This window comes from Salvia splendens, chromosome 18 (genome assembly GCF_004379255.2).
Source record: "Salvia splendens isolate huo1 chromosome 18, SspV2, whole genome shotgun sequence".
NCBI lineage: Eukaryota > Viridiplantae > Streptophyta > Magnoliopsida > Lamiales > Lamiaceae > Salvia > Salvia splendens.
This window is the reverse complement of record NC_056049.1, coordinates 2571727-2589326: the sequence shown is the minus strand read 5'-3', so window position 1 is coordinate 2589326 and position 17600 is coordinate 2571727. Positions and strand designations below refer to the sequence as shown.

General features: G+C 36.8%; 3 protein-coding genes and 1 non-coding gene across 8 annotated transcripts; 2 read left to right on the top strand and 2 right to left on the bottom strand.

Moving 5' to 3' along the window:
* Positions 1-831: 831 nt before the first annotated feature.
* LOC121777872 (NAC transcription factor 25-like) lies at positions 832-2122 on the top strand. Its single transcript, XM_042175212.1, has 3 exons — positions 832-1141; positions 1262-1569; positions 1655-2122. Exons 1-3 carry the CDS (start codon positions 832-834, stop codon positions 2000-2002), a joined length of 966 nt encoding a protein of 321 aa, XP_042031146.1. The 3' UTR covers positions 2003-2122.
* Positions 2123-4725: 2603 nt separating this feature from the next.
* Positions 4726-4797, bottom strand: TRNAQ-CUG. Its single transcript has one exon. It is a non-coding gene; the product is annotated as a tRNA-Gln (tRNA).
* Positions 4798-5361: 564 nt separating this feature from the next.
* Positions 5362-12494, bottom strand: LOC121776567 (helicase-like transcription factor CHR28). Of its 5 annotated transcripts, XM_042173756.1 has the most exons (13): positions 12469-12494; positions 12077-12390; positions 11407-11449; positions 10744-11118; positions 9515-10560; positions 9272-9340; positions 8711-8788; positions 7757-8630; positions 7046-7176; positions 6735-6956; positions 6054-6620; positions 5763-5972; positions 5362-5690 (listed from the first exon to the last, which is right to left on the bottom strand). In XM_042173756.1, the coding sequence occupies exons 2-13, from the start codon at positions 12212-12214 to the stop codon at positions 5583-5585; spliced, it is 3861 nt and encodes a 1286-aa protein (XP_042029690.1). In that variant the 5' UTR covers positions 12215-12390; positions 12469-12494; the 3' UTR covers positions 5362-5582. The 5 variants fall into 5 exon arrangements, with proteins under 5 accessions (XP_042029690.1, XP_042029691.1, XP_042029692.1 ...); XM_042173757.1 differs by lacking the exon at positions 12469-12494 and having other exon boundaries at positions 11403-11449; positions 12077-12214; XM_042173758.1 differs by lacking the exon at positions 12469-12494 and having other exon boundaries at positions 10744-11208; positions 12077-12174.
* Positions 12495-13582: 1088 nt separating this feature from the next.
* On the top strand, positions 13583-16733 carry LOC121775935 (protein GID8 homolog). Its single transcript, XM_042173035.1, has 6 exons — positions 13583-13739; positions 14222-14381; positions 14534-14640; positions 15713-15844; positions 15993-16149; positions 16435-16733. The coding sequence occupies exons 1-6, from the start codon at positions 13737-13739 to the stop codon at positions 16554-16556; spliced, it is 681 nt and encodes a 226-aa protein (XP_042028969.1). The 5' UTR covers positions 13583-13736; the 3' UTR covers positions 16557-16733.
* Positions 16734-17600: the final 867 nt, after the last annotated feature.

Here is a 17600-nt window from a genome sequence, read left to right as displayed (position 1 = left end):
TGGACCCTTTTGGCCCAACTCAATATGGCCGATAGGTCAACTATGACCCCCACGCAACTTCAAACGCACGAGTCCATGATATTGGGTCTCCAAAAACAATTGGGGTTGGTGCCGCCGGATGCGTAGTCTTCCTCTGGTAATATTAGCCAATAATTATGTAATTTTTAATTTTTAGGAGTTTAATTATGTAATTTTTAATTTTTAGTATTTTAATATGTAATTTTTAATTTTTAGGATTTTAATTATGTCTTTTTATTTTATTTGTAATTTGTGATTTTTATTGTGGTTTTTTTAATGAATTTTAGTATTATGAAAATGTTTTTGTGTAATTGAATTTTATATTAATTGTGCTCGTCCTTGCGGAAGAGCACAGTTGTGGGTGTTGTGCTCTTGCCAGAGAGCATGCATGAATAGTACCGCCCGGGCCCACAACCGTGCTACTGGCAAGAGCACGGTTGTGGGTGCTCTGAGGAAGTGCCAGTAGCACGGTTGTGGGTGCTCTGAGGAATAATTAGTGGAGACAGCAATTTAATTAATGCTCAATCACATTATCGTCATTGACGTTGACATGAAACTGCCACAACTTTCCCACCGCCGCAGTATTGCGGCGCTGCCAATACCTCCGCCACCGCACCTCTCTATGTAACAAACAAAATAAAAAAAAATTAGAAATATTGTCCACAGAATTTTCCTCTTAAGAATTTAACGGGCCCCACACCGCCAATCGCCGAACTAAAGAAGATATTGTGAGGGCTGTAAACGCGTTTATCGTGGTCCCGCGAAAAATCTCCCCACGTGTCGCTACTTCAGTGGCGCAACTTCACTAATTACATGCACCTGAGCTCCACCCGATCCCGCTGCCAGATTCCCTCCGGCTTAAATAAATACCCGAAACCATTTTTCTATTTAAAATTTATTTCATTTTTCTCCCTTAAAATCCGATCGATGGAGAGCGCCACCACTTTCAGCGGCGGCGGCGGTGGTGGTCACCAGCTGCAGCTTCCGCCTGGTTTCCGATTCCACCCTACCGACGAGGAGCTCCTGGTTCACTATCTCAAGAAGAAGTCCGCCGCCGCCCCTCTCCCGGTGCCGATCATCGCTGAAGTCGATCTCTACAAATTCGATCCATGGGAGCTTCCAAGTAATTTCAATTCCGTTCATTCATCACCGATTTCAAATCCAATTTTAATCTATGCGAATTCGAATTTGAATTCGAATTCAAATTCAAATTAAAATACTCCTGAATTTGATGATGTTTTAGGTAAGGCGAGCTTCGGCGATCAGGAATGGTACTTCTTCAGCCCTAGAGAGAGAAAGTACCCCAACGGCGAGCGGCCGAATCGCGCGGCGACGTCGGGATACTGGAAAGCCACCGGCACTGACAAGCCGATCCTCACGAATAACGGAACGCAGAAGATCGGAGTGAAGAAAGGCCTCGTTTTCTACGGCGGAAAGCCGCCGAAAGGCGTGAAAACGAATTGGATCATGCATGAATACCGCCTCGTCGGCGATCATTCCTCCGCCAGCAAACCCACCGGAATCAATCTCCCCAAAAAATCATCCTCACGAGTACGTTTAATCCTTAATTACTCATTCAATTCACATATAATTGAAATCACTGATCATATCAATTCATTTAAATTTTAACATGTAGCTCGACGATTGGGTTTTATGCCGGATTTTTAAGAAAAACAGCCCGGCTTCTGCAGCGGAGGAGGGGCTGCTGCATCCGTCGATTCAAGTGGCGGAGAAGCCCCCTGATTACTCCAATTTCTTCCATGGAAATCCGATGATGTTTCCGGCGAAGGAGTGGCACGACGGCATGAACCCTAGCAGCAGCTCAAATGATCATGGAAATGCTTCTTACATCTCGATGCTTAATCAGCAATACCCCCAAACAATATTCCACCACAATTCCCTTGTTAATTCAGCAGGTGTTGATGATGATGAAGATGGCGGCGCCGCCGCATTGCAGCAATCATTCCAATCGCGGTTTCAGTAAACTGAATTCACAATGTGTTTATTTCCGGTAACGTTAGTGCATTTATGTATATGAGCATTTTTGGGGCATGTAAAATATTTGATACTCTATTAATTATTTTATTGTGGGTGTATTGGTTAATTTATCTTTAGTTAATTTACAAACATTGAATATCTACTATGATAGAAATTTATATATATGGGGTTATTTAGTAATATCTACAATCGCTAACCGGAATTGATATTATGAAATAAGTCCAATTTAAAAGTAATTGGTGATAAGTGTAATAACTCAGGCAAGACTTTATGAGATATTTATTAATATTATTTTATTTTGAGTCTCATTTGCTTCCAAGGTCCAATGTTCAATTCTTTCTTTTAAGTTTTGTGAGATTTCTTTTATTACCCATCACTCGTGTATCTTCTGTTGCTAATGTCGCATCAGATTTCAACGATGTTGGCACTGAAATATAGCCCATAGAAATCTTTGTTTTGGCACTAAACACCAATCCCTTTAAACACATTTTTCACATGCATGTTAAATTACATGTGATGGAACATTGAGTCAGGGCGAAGCCGGGAATTGATAATTGATGTGAGAAGGGGTAAAAATATATTATCAACAAATTTTGAAATATTGAGAATGGGCATTTAAGAGAAAATCATAAGTAAATTGATAAATTTAAAAAAATTAGCATCGATGTATATTTTTTGAGGATGGGAAATTGCCCCAGTAATACACTACATAGATCCGCCCATGCGTTGAGTGGAAGTCTTATTTGTGAATTCGTGCGTGATGAAATTGTTTTCTTATGAAAAGATCCGTGAGATTTAGTGTTGTCACTTGTCACTTTAATTGCAAATTGAAGGCATCAAATTTGAGTGATATTTGTCAATGTCACTAATAAACCATCAAGAGTGACAATCAATCAAATGTGTCGAATCCATCCAAATAGTTTTTTGTATTCATCGCAAGTGTGTGTGTGTATTTTGGGTTACAACGACTTATACATATACCCACACGTGTGAAAAAAAGAAAAAAAGAAACGTGAGTTAATTGGATTAGTGTCATTACTCTAGACTTAAATAGAAAAGTTAATTAAATATTGTCATAATTAGTCAAAAATTATTCTAATTGAACTACATTTTAGCCCAATTGTGTGGCGTTTGTGGGTAAAGAGTGACGTTGCCCATTCCTTTAGTAAACTATTTGATGCGTATACGTAAATCGAAATGGTGCTAGAGTTAACCCAATTTAAATGGGCTGAATTTAATACTAGTTTGAATACAATTGTTTGCTTTTATTTAAAAAATCTTACAAAATAATCATATTAGATTCGAAACATAATACTGCAATACATATCACCACTTGATTCGTAGAACACGGTTTGATGTGTATCATTATTAGTACTTTATTTGCTTAGATATAATAATGGAGTATAATTCATTTTGAGGGGGGATATAAATCACATGTATTTTAATTCTAGTTTGATTTGAACCCTTTGTTTATCAAAAGTTTTGATTTGTGAACAAGATATGATATTAATATATCGTAATATCCACATTTTATTACGCTTAGTAAACGGGTTTTAATAATACTATAGATAAAACATTGTCTAGATAGAATGTTCATGGTGTGTTTTTCTATTTTCCAAATTTAAGTTATAGTATGATAGATTATAATATTATACTTATATTTTTATTATTAGTACTATACGATATTTTAAAAAATATTATTTTTCCTGATTTTTAATTCGGCAGGTTACAACTTACAATGTTTTAGATAATTATGGGCCTTATCATTGTGCTCGGCCCAATAAAAGAGATGGCCTTATGCGTTGCTATGAAGAATATAGTACTCCATGAGTTTGTAATAAGTGTACCAAAAATAATCAAATTTCATCTAGTTAATCCCTCATTTTTAACAAAATGATCAATTATATTCATTTAGTCCTATATAAATAAAGAATTTTTTATTTTGGAATGTCCCATAAAAATAATTAACTTCTATTTTTGATAACTTATTTCTCCATAATAAAACGAGCCCCAGTTGCTATCAACATATTACAATAATTTTTTTTCTATCACTCTTGTACCTAACCAATTGTAATTTATATTAAAATTCATGCTCTCAAATATCTTTATTTTTATGGGATGGAAGGAATATGAAATTTGGTATATTTCGCAATTATCAATAATCTCTGATTTTGGGAAATTATATATCACGTGGTAGATAAAAAAAATACTATGTAACAAATTTCTTATGCCATTTAATACATTGATTAAATAAGTTTTAAATTTTAACAATTGTATACATCAAGTCAATAAATTCAGATACATAGTTTTACATGGGAGTTTTATTATCTCTCCTCTACCGAGTCAGGCCCGGAAGACCTCGGGCACACTTGCATGTCAGTGGTCGATTAAGGGATGTTGTGATTCCGTTTGTGGTGATTCGGGTTGGAGTGAGGACAAGAGGATCAAGATTTATGAGGGGATGATGCATTCTCTGGTTTTTTGGCTGTTCGTGCTGATATTTTGAGCTTGTTGGAGGAGATATGTGATTGAATTGTATGATATTTTCTACTTACTAGATATGGTTATCATTGGAAAGAGTTGTAATGTTTTCCATTTTCAAACAATCTTGATTTTACTTGGATTCGTTCATTCGTTGTGTAGGTGTTTTGTGTAAAAACAAAATGGCATGTAAGAAGAAAATCTCAAAATTAAAATGAAAATATAAAAAGGTCCCACCGAGACTTGAACTCGGGTTACTGGATTCAGAGTCCAATGTCCTAACCACTAGACCATGGGACCTTGTTGTTTTACAATGCATAACGTTAATTAAAATATATACACACAACATAATAAAATCACCCATAAAAATATACTACTCCCTCCTCTCATTCTACTCGCACCTTTTCTTTTTTAGGTCGTAAACTAAGTATTGAATAATTAGTGCAATTAAATCAGTATTTTAAGTGTAACAAGGGAATATTTTAATAAATGAATACTTAATTCACTCTAATATCTTAATTAAATATTCTAATATATACTCAAAATAGAAATACCACAAGTAGTTTGGGACGTACCGAAACAGAAAAATACGAGTAACACGAGACAAAGGGCCTATTACTTTTGTCATTGTTGTTTAAACCATAACATTTCTATTTTGGATAATTTTCTCTCTCTAATGAAGTGGACCCTAATTTCTACTAACAATATTTTTGAACTTTTTTTTCTATTTTACTAGTTGTGCATTAAAACCCGTGTAATCATAAGATGTGCTAGTTTTATGACGAAAAGAGTATTATACATGACATACCTATCGACTAATAACAAATGCGTTGTGGCGAACGTAATTTTTTCCTTTCAATTGCCTTTTTTTTTGTGGAACAATTTACTCTACATTGAACTTGTTAGAAAAACAAGTCATTCATAAATTACAAGCTGTTTCCGCATAAATGCCAACTGTGTGAGTGAGTGAGTGTGTGTGCGTGTGTGAGAGAGAGAGAGAGAGAGAGAGATTTGTAATGGCACTAAGCTTTACAAAAATGCTGTAAAATGCTAGCATGTGAAAGAATATTCAGTCAGAAAAAGTCTCAATCAACCCTGAATAGGTACTCCAAATCTTCCACAGTGAGCCGAGTCTGTCGACTGCCCGTCTCGTCCTCGCCGAAGGCAGATGCAACCATCGCTCTCTTCCTTTCCTGAATAACAGCGGAGATCACAGAATCACAACCTAACCCAAGAATGCAGAAGTGGAAATAAATGGAGATTACCTGCAAGGCCAAAATGCGATCTTCTACTGTATCCTTCACAGTCAGCCGATAAACTGAGACAGGGCGTGTCTGTCCAATACGATGTGCTCTATCTATAGCTTGATCTTCAGTCGTCGGGTTCCACCAGAGGTCTAGGAGGATGACGTGGCAAGCAGCCACCATGTTCAGTCCCAGGCTAGCGGCTTTCAGAGACATGATCATGACAGTGACCTAGCACGAAGTTTGAGTATACGTCACTTGAAACTTGCAAAAGACTAAATTAATTGACAGCATGCCAAAAGAGTGACAAACCTGGGGAAGGCTTTTGAAATCTCTCACTGCATTGTCTCTGGCAGAAATAGGCATTGTTCCGTCAAGTCTGCGGTATTGGATGGACGAACTTTTCAAATAATCTTCAAGCAAATCCAACATCCGTGTCCACTGGGAGAACACAATTGCCTTTTCTCCCACAGCTTTTATGTCTGGAGTTCGATTCTTTCCCACTGAATTGTAACCATGCAACAAATCTGAATATCCTTCTGTAGGTTTCAAGGCAGGATCGTGTGGCTTAGACAAAGATGTCAAGAGCTCCAGAGCAGCTTTGATTTTGGATGAACCTTCTGGATAGCTTGAAGAACAAGATTCCGAAACTTTTGCAAGCTTGGAATCAGAGCAGTTCAAGGTGTGATTATTTTCTGGATTTGGGTTATTCGATATAGCACCCCTTAGTGTGGTGATAGAAAATATGTGTGAAGAAGTAAGGCGAGTTTTGCAATTCTTTTTGGGACATTGGGTGTCATCACCAATCATATGCTCACAAATGCACTGGTTACAAAAGACATGCCCGCAGGCAGTTACTACAGCATCTTCAGGTGGATCCTGCAACATATTTGCAGTATAAGATTCATACGAAACATGGGTCCTCTACATTACAACTCAACATTTAACGCAAAAGAGCTGGTGGCAGTGGAAGAAATAATTTTATGTACTTACACTGCATATCCCGCAAATTGCTAAAGAGCCTTCCAAACAATTCAGCAGGAAGATGCTTTTCTCCCGGGGAAAATTCTTAGCCATCTCCACGGAGGAACTCCTTTGTGAAGTAGAACCAAACCCCCTAACAAGAAGAGGGTGGTCACAAGCCTGTCGAAGCCGCAGAAGCATTAATAATATGTTCACATAGTTCTGTTTGACTGTCCCTGCTTTTGCATATTCCTGCCAATACAGTAACAGAGGTCAAGGAGTTACAAAGTTACCAAAGATGCACGCATGAAATATTGCATTTAATAGTGTTGTTAACGCACTGCAAATTGCGCCTGTGAATCAGCCTCAAGTCTGCAATAGAAATCGCGCTCCTCCATGGAGAAATCAACCCTTTTCAATTCTATAGTTTTCGGTGGAAGATCAATAATTGGTTCTCCATCAATATAAGTACCTGGATCAAAGTTACCACTAAAATAGTATTAAGTTCCAAAGAGATGCTTCTTCATTTATGTGAAATATCCAAATTTTAGTAGAAGCCAGAAAACCCGAGCCACTGCATTTCTGATCCTTTCTTTTAGAGTTCAACTTACTGCAGAATGAAGTGGGAAACAGAGTATTCTTCCAATTTAACCTTAAAATATAAACTCACACATGCTAAGCTTGTTTATCATATAACAGTAGGTGGTCTTATAGATTACCGAACACACAAGAAAACTAAGTGAAATAAAATTTGCAAGTTTAGAGCACACTTGACTTGTGACAGTCCAGAAATAAGCAATTCCACTATCATGCTCACAAAAAAAAGAAAAAATAAACTCTAGAAATGTCATAAGAATTAAAGTGAATAAAACACCATCTCCGAGAAGGGTCCATATCTCCAAAGGAAATTTTAGCCTCTGGATAACTTGTTCGATACACAAAGCAGTTAGAAGTGTAGGAACAGAAGTGGAAGAAATTGAAAGGAAACTAAACTGGTCATATTAGACTAGAAGCTAGAAGCAAGAGTAGTTACAGGACAGTGATTTTCTTACCTTTCGTTCGACGCAACATGATAGTCTTCAGCACTGCTTGCAGTTTTTTGTACCCAACCTTCGGATTCCTATTGATTGGTGACTTAAGATGTTCGCGGAAAGTTGTAAAAGTAGCATAAGGTTCGTGCCTGAGAAATCTAAAGTAGCTATATAGATCATCTATCGCATTCTGAATTGGTGTCCCAGATAAGCACCACCTACGCTTAGCACGAAGTCCCCAGCAAGCCCTAGCTACTTGAGTCCTGTGGTTTTTAATGGTTTGAGCCTCATCCAATACAACCCTATACCATCCAACCTTGGCAAGAGGGCCAGATAGAGTTTCAAATAATTCGTTGTCAATTTGTTTCGTACTCTTCTTACTCCTAGCTGACTTCTTAGAAGACGCAGTTTCAAGTGCCTTCCTCTTTTTACTAGATGAGCATCCTTGAAAGGGGGTACCAAATTGATCATCATTCTCATCAACAGCAGGCTGCTTTGGCACCTCCATGCTAACAATAGCATATGTTGTAATCACCACATCATACTTAGCAAGCTCAATAGGATCCTTTATACGGTTGCCTCCATGGTAGATTAGAACAGAAAGATCGGCTTCTCTAGTTACTTTGTTGAACAACTCTTCAGACCACTGCCGGAGAACACTTGTAGGACATACAATAAGGGTGCCAGCAGGTGGTCTACCCTTTGCTTGTATGTTAGTCTTGTAACCATTAACCTCACAAGTATCCTCCACATGGTAAGTATCAGAAGTTCCATTGTCCTCGTCCAGATCACACATCTCCATTTGACATTGTTTCATATTAGCTGTCGGTGCTTTGGAAGAAGGTGACCTCTCTTTTAGTATCAATGCAATAGTTGACACTGTCTTCCCAAGTCCCTACCATAATGCAAATAGTAAGACATAAATGGCTATGGTTGATTACATACCCTCTAGAGAGAAAAGACCATAAAGGCAACCTGATCATCCGCAAGAATCCCACCAGAACAACATGTACCTTCCGTCTCTTTGTTAACCATCCAGGATAAAGCAATTCGCTGGCCATAAACTCAACTAGAGTCAGTAGGGATTCAGAAAACCATATAAGAATACACATTCGGACAATAAAACATTCAAGAATAACATTAAGTGAATCATAGAGCATAATACACATTTGGACAGTCTCCATTGAAGCTAAATTTCACCATTGTTAAAAAAGATGAATAAACCAAAAACCATTATATAAAACACCAATAAGCACAAATTTCATCTGGGTAAAGCAGTGGATGATAGCAACGGGCATCCATGGATGAAGAAAACTCAATATATACTAGTAAAGAATATCAACAAATAACAAGAATTCGATTGCAAGAAGGATGACACAAAGTGAAAACAGAGTCTTAAAAGTTCTAGGGCTAGGTAACATCATCTCTCACAAGTCCACACCCCACTCTTCAACAAAGCCACTACGTCTCATGGTCTACACTAGTCAGATGTGTCTCTATATCGAACAGCCAAAAACCAAGTACAGAACTTCAAACCTGGTGTTTCAGCAGAGTCACAGCCAAACCATCAGGTGGAAGAGCTTCTGATGTTGGCTGAGAGAGATCCTGCAACATGTGCAAAATTTCTCCATGGTCAATTATCCAAAAAAAGTTAGAAGCTATGATCTTTCATAGGAAAGGCGAGCAGAACAATTTATCATGGCTGCAGAAAAGCCAAATATGATACCATGAAAGTCTACAACCTGCAACCAGCATATAAGGTCAGTATTATAGAATCACCTGCATGGCAACTTGAAAAATAACCCGTTCATCATTTGGTCTAAGCCTTGAATGCCCCATTGTCATCTGGTCAACATGCTCTATAGATGTTGAATATTGTGAAGCAGCAAATGACTTTCCATTCAATGTAACAGGCATTGAGGCTACTGCTGGTGTACTCATATCCTCAAGAATACAAAGATCGGAGTCATCATCGAGATTAATAGGCTCTATCGTGTTACTTTGAACCCTTTGGTAATTGGTGTTAGGAAGATAAAAATTGTTGAACTCTGGGGCCTTATTTTCCGTTTTTTGAAAATTCATTTCTGCCTTGACTGAAGCTAATGGCCATATGCCAGTTTGACATGACACCAGAAGAGCAGAGTTACCATCCTGAGCACCAATAGCTAATTTTTGGGTGTTAGTCTGATCAACCATACCCCGATGAAGGAAATCACTATTCAAAAGTATGTCCTCATTTTCTTCCTTTTTGCAGGAAACATAGTTCTCACATGGAGTCGAAGAGAAGGAACCAGATGAAGACCATTGTATGTTTTTTACAGAGGGCTGCTTACTTGCATCCCCATGATATTTCCTGCGGGCTATGTCAACTAATTTAGATGCCCTAGAAATGAAATCATTAGATGTAAATGATTCCACATTTTTCCTGATCTTGGTATCACCCCAGGATTTGCTGAAAATGCATGACAAAGAAGCAGGAGAAATATTTTTTGACTCATCCTGCAATGTACTCATGTCACTAGAATAGTTGAATCCAACTTGGGAAGCAGCCACATCCACATAAGGCATTCCATGAATGAAACCGTCACTAAAATTTTCTCCTTCAACCACAATATTATCCGTCCTACCTCCATCACAATCCAAGGATTGAAAGCCAGAGCGAAGAGAAACATAGGATAGACCATCTGAGCCAAAAAGGTGCATGCCACCATTTTCGGGAGTAAAATATGGAATGTCGGCCGCATTAATTTCACAAGAACCAGACTCAGTATGGGAGACGTCCAGAGAAATCCCATCTCGATCAGTAACTGAGACATCCTCCTTGTCTGCAGCAAGAATTCCATGGTAAGTTTTTCGTAGGTTTCTGGTGATATATTAAACCAAATAAAAACCTAGTACCTTTTTTCTGAAAAATATTTGAAAATAAAATACCCCTTAATGCATGAAATTAATAATTTCTGAACTAACATGACAAAAACAAGAGAATGAAGCATTAAACCAAGACTTACAATCTAAGTGAAAATCTAGCATAGAGAATCCAATCAGATCCTTATCATGATTCATGAGAATATCAGCAGAAGACTCTCCATCATTAGTAACATGACCCATACTATAAGAACACAATGGGTCACTTTGGTTGGTCATCCCAGATGGAGCTCTGCCTCCATCATTTTGGCTGTATGATGATGGAGTTTGGGGGCGACCAACCACACAACTATAAGAAATGCCATTTTCTTGGAAAGGTATATCGTCAGTGACAGTTCTGGAGGAGTTGTGATCAACAATACCAAACTGAGAAGAAGGTTCTCGCATTCCAGCACCCAAAATTGCAGAAGAAGTCCCTGCGGATTCTGAGATTCCATCTGAACTTCCAGTCCTAGAATCTGAGACTTCAGAGTTGTGTTAGGGTGACAATACACCAGATCCTGGCATCTCAGCTTTTGACAAGAATATATCATTTGAATTCTGAACTCCTATCACAAAATAAAATTGTACTTGGAAAATGAGGCATTTATAGCAAGATGCATAAAATCACCAAATGTTTGATCTCACCAAAACAATACGTCCATTTTCCAAAAATATACCCAGAAAAACGATGAGTCTAACCGTCAGTGGATAGCAAACAGATTTCACAGAAAAAAAAGAACAGTGTTATAAGGCTGCTTACCGACCTTGTTGAACATCAATAGAAGATAGATCTTCCACTATATTACCCTGCAAATTAACAACAACAAAAATCAGAACTCACATACTCACCTAAAAGGCTGTAAGCCATTCTCCAACAGAGAATTGAAATTATAATTTAATCCAGATTGATGAAACACACAAGCACTCTAACAGAGAGCATCGAGAAGATTAAAGAGAGTGACCATAGATGGAACATGGAAGGAATTAATGTAAAACAATGTCACAGACCACTTCATAATCCGTTTACAAGATCGAGACTTGATAACGATTACAATGCAAGCACTTAATCAACAAAAGAACCGATGCTTTCATCTTTTTTTATGATTTCTCATTTCAATATCCATTCATAAGCCATAGTCTGCACATAGTGAAAGACCAAGCCAAGTAATCCCATATCTCAAAAAATTGATACATTTCCCCCACTTCTACAAACTATTAAGGAGAATTGCTGATTGTTTGAAGATGACAGAACTCAAACTGATGGAAATAGCTCCAAATAGCAAGTGTTTAGAAGCATTAATAGTTCAAAAAAGGAAAACATCATGTGATCACCAAATTATATTTCGAATCCACTGAATAAATACACTTCAAAGCTAGCAATTCCAAATATTCAAGTAGAAACTGACCAATGAACCATAAAAATCATGAAAGAACCTGCGAAGGCGAATCCGGAGCTCCCATAACTTCCCAGAAATGATCGAGGTCGATGTAAACGTCGTCGCATTCATCCTCCGCGCCAAACATCTCATCCACAATCCCCGACGATCTCTCCTCTGCATCAGCAGTCAACATCTCAACTTCCGCCCTTATCGATCAACACAGCCAAACCCTAAATTTCCCACCAAAATGAACTCAATTCCAGCTCCTATTATAGCGTGCACGGGCATGCACCAGCGTCAACGTATTTACACGGCGGGGATCAATACAAGATGTGAATCGATTGCCAGCCAGCAAATTCAGCGAAATTACTGCGAAGATTTAAGCAGAATTATCAGATTTTTGAATTGACTTTAACGATGAAGAAGAATTCAATTTCTGATGCGCACTGTGGTGACAGGGGGCGCAGGTTAAGGATTTTGAATTTGCTTATTTGAGTACACTTCTGACTAATCTGGCTATTTTTCTTATTAATTTACTTTTATATTGCTTTTAACGTGCGCCGTTTTGTCTTTTTCTCCCATTTGGACTGGGAAAGTCACCTTCTCTATTGCTTGTTGTAGAAGAAAACTTCATTTATTACTCATTATTTATAATATAATTAATGAATAATGATTTTTTAAAGTTCAATAATGAACTAATTAAGAGGTTAATCAAGATAGTGGTCAGTTAAGAGGTTAATCAAGATTCAAGATAGTAGTCAGTGAGGGGGTTTATTGGGATTTATTAAAATTCAATTTATTGGTCCATATTAAATTCGAATTATAAAATTGGTAAAAGTTTCCTTAATTTATCGTAATTTATTGAATACTAACATAGCTGAGAATATAGTTTTCGATATGCAATGGCATTAGCAAGCCAAGCCCAAGTGAATGAAAGCATTTTGGGTACAACTTTCTCAAATTAAATAGGTGGATGAAAGCCCAAAGTTAAAAGATTACTTAGTACTTAGTAAAAAAAAAACTGTGGGTTATGAACTAATTTCCCATCTGTAGTCTATAATTTCTTTTACTTTTTTACTCCACAATTTTATTTAACTATTGAAGTTTATCAATTTTATCCCAAACTATTACTAGCTATATATATTCCTCATTTCGTTGTTTTGTGTGCGCCAAGGCTTTTGATGATTAGGCTAAGTTTGAGGTTGCATTCATCATATTAAATGGTACTAGCTCATTGGATCAAAGTCCTGACTCACATAAATCTTTAATATTGTGTGACAGTGTGTAATTTGATGTGAAATTTAGAAAATGTGATAAAATAATATGATTTGTGTGTCTACGATTGAGGTGAAAATGAAATAGAATAAAATCAATTACAAATAAATATTGAAAAATAAAATAAAATAAAATAAAAATATGAGCGAGAAACAACCCGCCCAGCCAACGGTTCGCATCCGAACCCGTCTCACAGTAAAGCCCCGTCACATCCCATATTCGGATCATCCATCCGGGGCTATATTGTGAATGACCCGAGTAATAAAATTATGAAACCGATTAGAAATAAAAACTAATTTACAAAATGATCTTCATTTTTCAGAAAAAAAAAATACAGCCATTTTAGAGAGCAAAATCACAGAAGAAGTTGCGAGTCTTGGCAATAATTTACACGTTGATTCGGAAATTGATGCAATAGTTCTGTCATTTCATCTCTAGCAATGGTAAATTCACCGCCCAATTTCCCCCTCGTTGCGCCAATTCCAAATTTCTACTTGTTAAATACAGTCGAACTTTTTCCCTAGTTGTTGAAATCACAGTTTATTTTCTTTAATTCACGGGTTCATTGTTGTTACTGGCGATTTTGGATATGTTTTTAGTTGATTCCGAATAGAATATCTCCCGATTTGAATATGTACCCAAATTATTGGTCTGCTGTTTTCACTTTTTAGTTTCCTGTCGGTTCTTGTTGAATATGTTTACGCGTTTAATTTCCTTTTTCATTTCTTTCTTACTGAGTTATAATGGATGTTTCATTTTGGTGGCAATTGGTCTACATTGGAATGATTCTTGACAATGATGATGAGATCACTCTTTAATTGGGCTGATTGAGTTGTTTTTTACTGTAGCATTGGAATTATTATCTATTTATGTGAATTTTTTGGTGGCAATGCTGAGTTTTGTGAACATTGGATTGCTCTTGCAGGCCTCGTCGAAAAAGGTTATAACTAGGGAAGAATGGGAAAAGATGCTCTGTAGCGTTAAGATGAGGAAAGAGGATATGAATAAATTGGTGATGAATTTTCTGGTTACCGAGGGTTTTGTTGAGGTTGCAGAAAAATTCCAGCTAGAGACCGGGACAGAACGTATCCATATGATTATTTATGAATTAACCTTTTTGTTAGATTGTTTAGATGATGTCTACTTTTGTACTACGTCCTATCCTCTTGTCGAGAATGTTGTGGCGATAGCTCGTTAACTATACGGATACTACTTTGAATTCCTTATTGCATAACAGCAGATATAGATCTTGCTACTATCACTGATCGTATGGCAGTAAAGAGGGCGGTACAGAGTGGTAATGTGGAGGACGCGATTGAGAAAGTTAATGATTTGAACCCTGAGGTGAGATGATTTTTCCTTGTTGCTTAGTTGTTCACAAAAGGAAACATTGTGATATTCAATGATAATTTGGATTCTTGACTTCTTTTGCTAGTTGGTAACTGATGTCAATATGAAGTAGTAATATCATTTCTCTGCTGCGAGAGACTGTTTGAAAGCTCTCATAGTACTACCACAGTTATGCAATCAACTATGATGCACTTCATTAGGCTTCTTAAGAATCTTCATTTTAGTTTTTATTTTGCTTTCTTATCTTCCTTAATTTTGCTTGAATTGTAGATTTGTCCTGATTAAATAAAATGGCTTGCCTCAAAATGTTAGAATGAGATAGTGAGCAAGATGCATAGGATAAATCTCATGAAATCAAACACCTATACAATTATAATTGGCGCACGAGACTATGATAAGATGATAGCTTTTGACCAGCTTATATATAACTTTATTGTTGCCTTCATTATTCACACAAAATGATACTCCCTTTCAACTTAATGCTAACTTTTAACTTTTTTGAATATTTGGATCAAAGGATACTCCCCTTTTCTTGTTCTAGATGCTCATGAATGTGGTAACTTGCTCACCAATTAGAAAAAGCTAGATTGTAATAACTTTTAGTTGTAGTATAGTAAAATATTCAGTACTACAGATTGTGTTTTACTTTTTAACCCATTTCAACCCTCTGTTGGGTTATTTTGAGCTGTTGATGATGACACCAACACCGCCTATTTTTCAATTGTATGACAACTATGAGGACTATTTTCTTGATATTTTTATATTAATGGCCAATGTTCTTTGCCGAGAGCACATTGTGGGCACTTCCCTTTTAGCTGAATGTTAACATTAACTGGGTGGATAATCTGTTTTACATATATTATCAATCCATTGTGCGTGACTATACAATCAGCTTGCTAGATTCAGAGCAGCATGAAATTTCTTATTGAGATATGCTGCAGAATTTTCATTACTTGCAGCTCCGATAAATGCATCTTTATATGCAATAACTAAATATATACTGCCATGGTTTTCTAGGCTTCGTATCAAAGCCGTACAATCTGATTTTCTTGAGCTTTCATTGCAGATATTGGACACAAACCCCCTACTCTTTTTCCATCTCCAACAGCAAAGGTTGATAGAACTGATCCGCAACGGTAAGATTAAAGAGGCTTTGGAGTTTGCTCAGGAAGAACTAGCTCCAAGAGGGGAAGAAAATGTAATATTCAGACTATTTTTCTGTTAATCTTTCTTCATTCATAGAGGAATATTGTCGGCGCATCTGTTTCATGATACTAATCTTCCTTCCTCAAGCTCGCTATCTTTGTCATTAGGAGTTTTGATTTGATAAAAATCTTTGATTTCAGCATTGCTTTTTAGAAGAGTTGGAGAGGACTGTTGCACTGTTCGCATTTGAAGATGTCAGCAACTGCCCCGTCAGTGATTTGCTAGATATATCACAGCGCCTCAAGACTGCTAGTGAGGTTAATGCAGCCATCCTCACTAGCCAAAGCCATGAAAAAGGTTAGTACCCTTGACAAATGAGAGAATACCTCGATTAAGTAGTACATCTAAACATCTCTAGCTGTTAATCAACATAAGATATGAACCCTTTCTTGTTGCTTTAAATTAAAACTAGCCAAAAACAAGAACTTGGGCAAATTTTGGATGGAAACCTACTTACTCTTTCTCCCAAAACACCCACCACTCCAACAATATGGCTTAGTTGGGATGCTCTGTTTTTCCACAATAAATATATGGTGCTACTAGTATTTATTTTACTTAATATTTGGTTATATTGTGTGACAGATCCAAAGCTTCCTCACTTGATGAAAATTCTAATATGGGCTCAAAACCATCTGGATGAAATGGCTTCTTATCCTCGAATTACGGATTGGTCTACTACAACACTTGAGGATCCTTCTCTTTAACACCATTGCAAGATTACTTGTGATTCTGCTAGAATTAGTAATGCTCATGTTTCTACTTGTGTACTACACTATTGGTCTCTCAAACTAGCTAGTTGTATCTGTCAAATCAAATATTGTTTACTTTGTTCTGAAAAATTTTAAAAATTAAAAAATAATCTGTTGCCTCTCTCCCTTTTATCCCCTTCTATTTGTAGTCAATTTAATTTTATCTTGAGGGTGTGTTTGATTTGCCTTTCTAGTCGATTTCTGGTTGGTTGTCGCCATGAATTTGGTGCAGAATTTGAATCGAACTGTGGCACGGTGAAATGAACAAAGTTAATTAAGAGACTATGTTCAAGTATGTTTATGATAGACCTATTATCCAGTTAATCAGTTAGAATTGAACATTGTTAATTAAGAGAATGTTAATTTATCAAATTTATTAATTAATAGTTAACATATCTAAGAGTCCTACAAAAAAATAAGTACATATTGAGACTTAACCTGAGAGAATAGAAGTAATTGAAATATAGTTTGGCTAAACTTTTTGATGCATAAAATATGGATCAGATACTACTAGTTATATAGAAATACAAATTTCAACATTATGTTACCTTATTGAAGGTGTTGAACTCACACCACCCACACAACAACATAAATCAAAACTCTAATTTCTGGGAATTTTTCAAGTGGGAAATCTCTATCTTCTCTAAAGATTTCTTGGTGACTTCCATCATCAAAGTTGAGGGCATAGCTATGAGGATCATACTGAAATCTCAACTGCTGTCTTCTCCCTTTCCTCATCACCTTCTTCATTGCTGCTTTCATCCTCCACACTAAACTTCTGCACTCCTTCCATCCAATTCTCCCCATCAACCCAAAAAAGATTCAATTTTGATGAAATGGGAAACTCCAGAAAGTCCCAAAGTTGAAGAAAATGGAGGTCAAGAAATGAGAGAAAAGAACAAGAATGATACTACTTCCTTTTGGTCTTTTGAAGAAGATATGAATGCTACCCTTTTTGTTGCCTTGGGGCACTCAAATTCTATTTCACACACACAGACA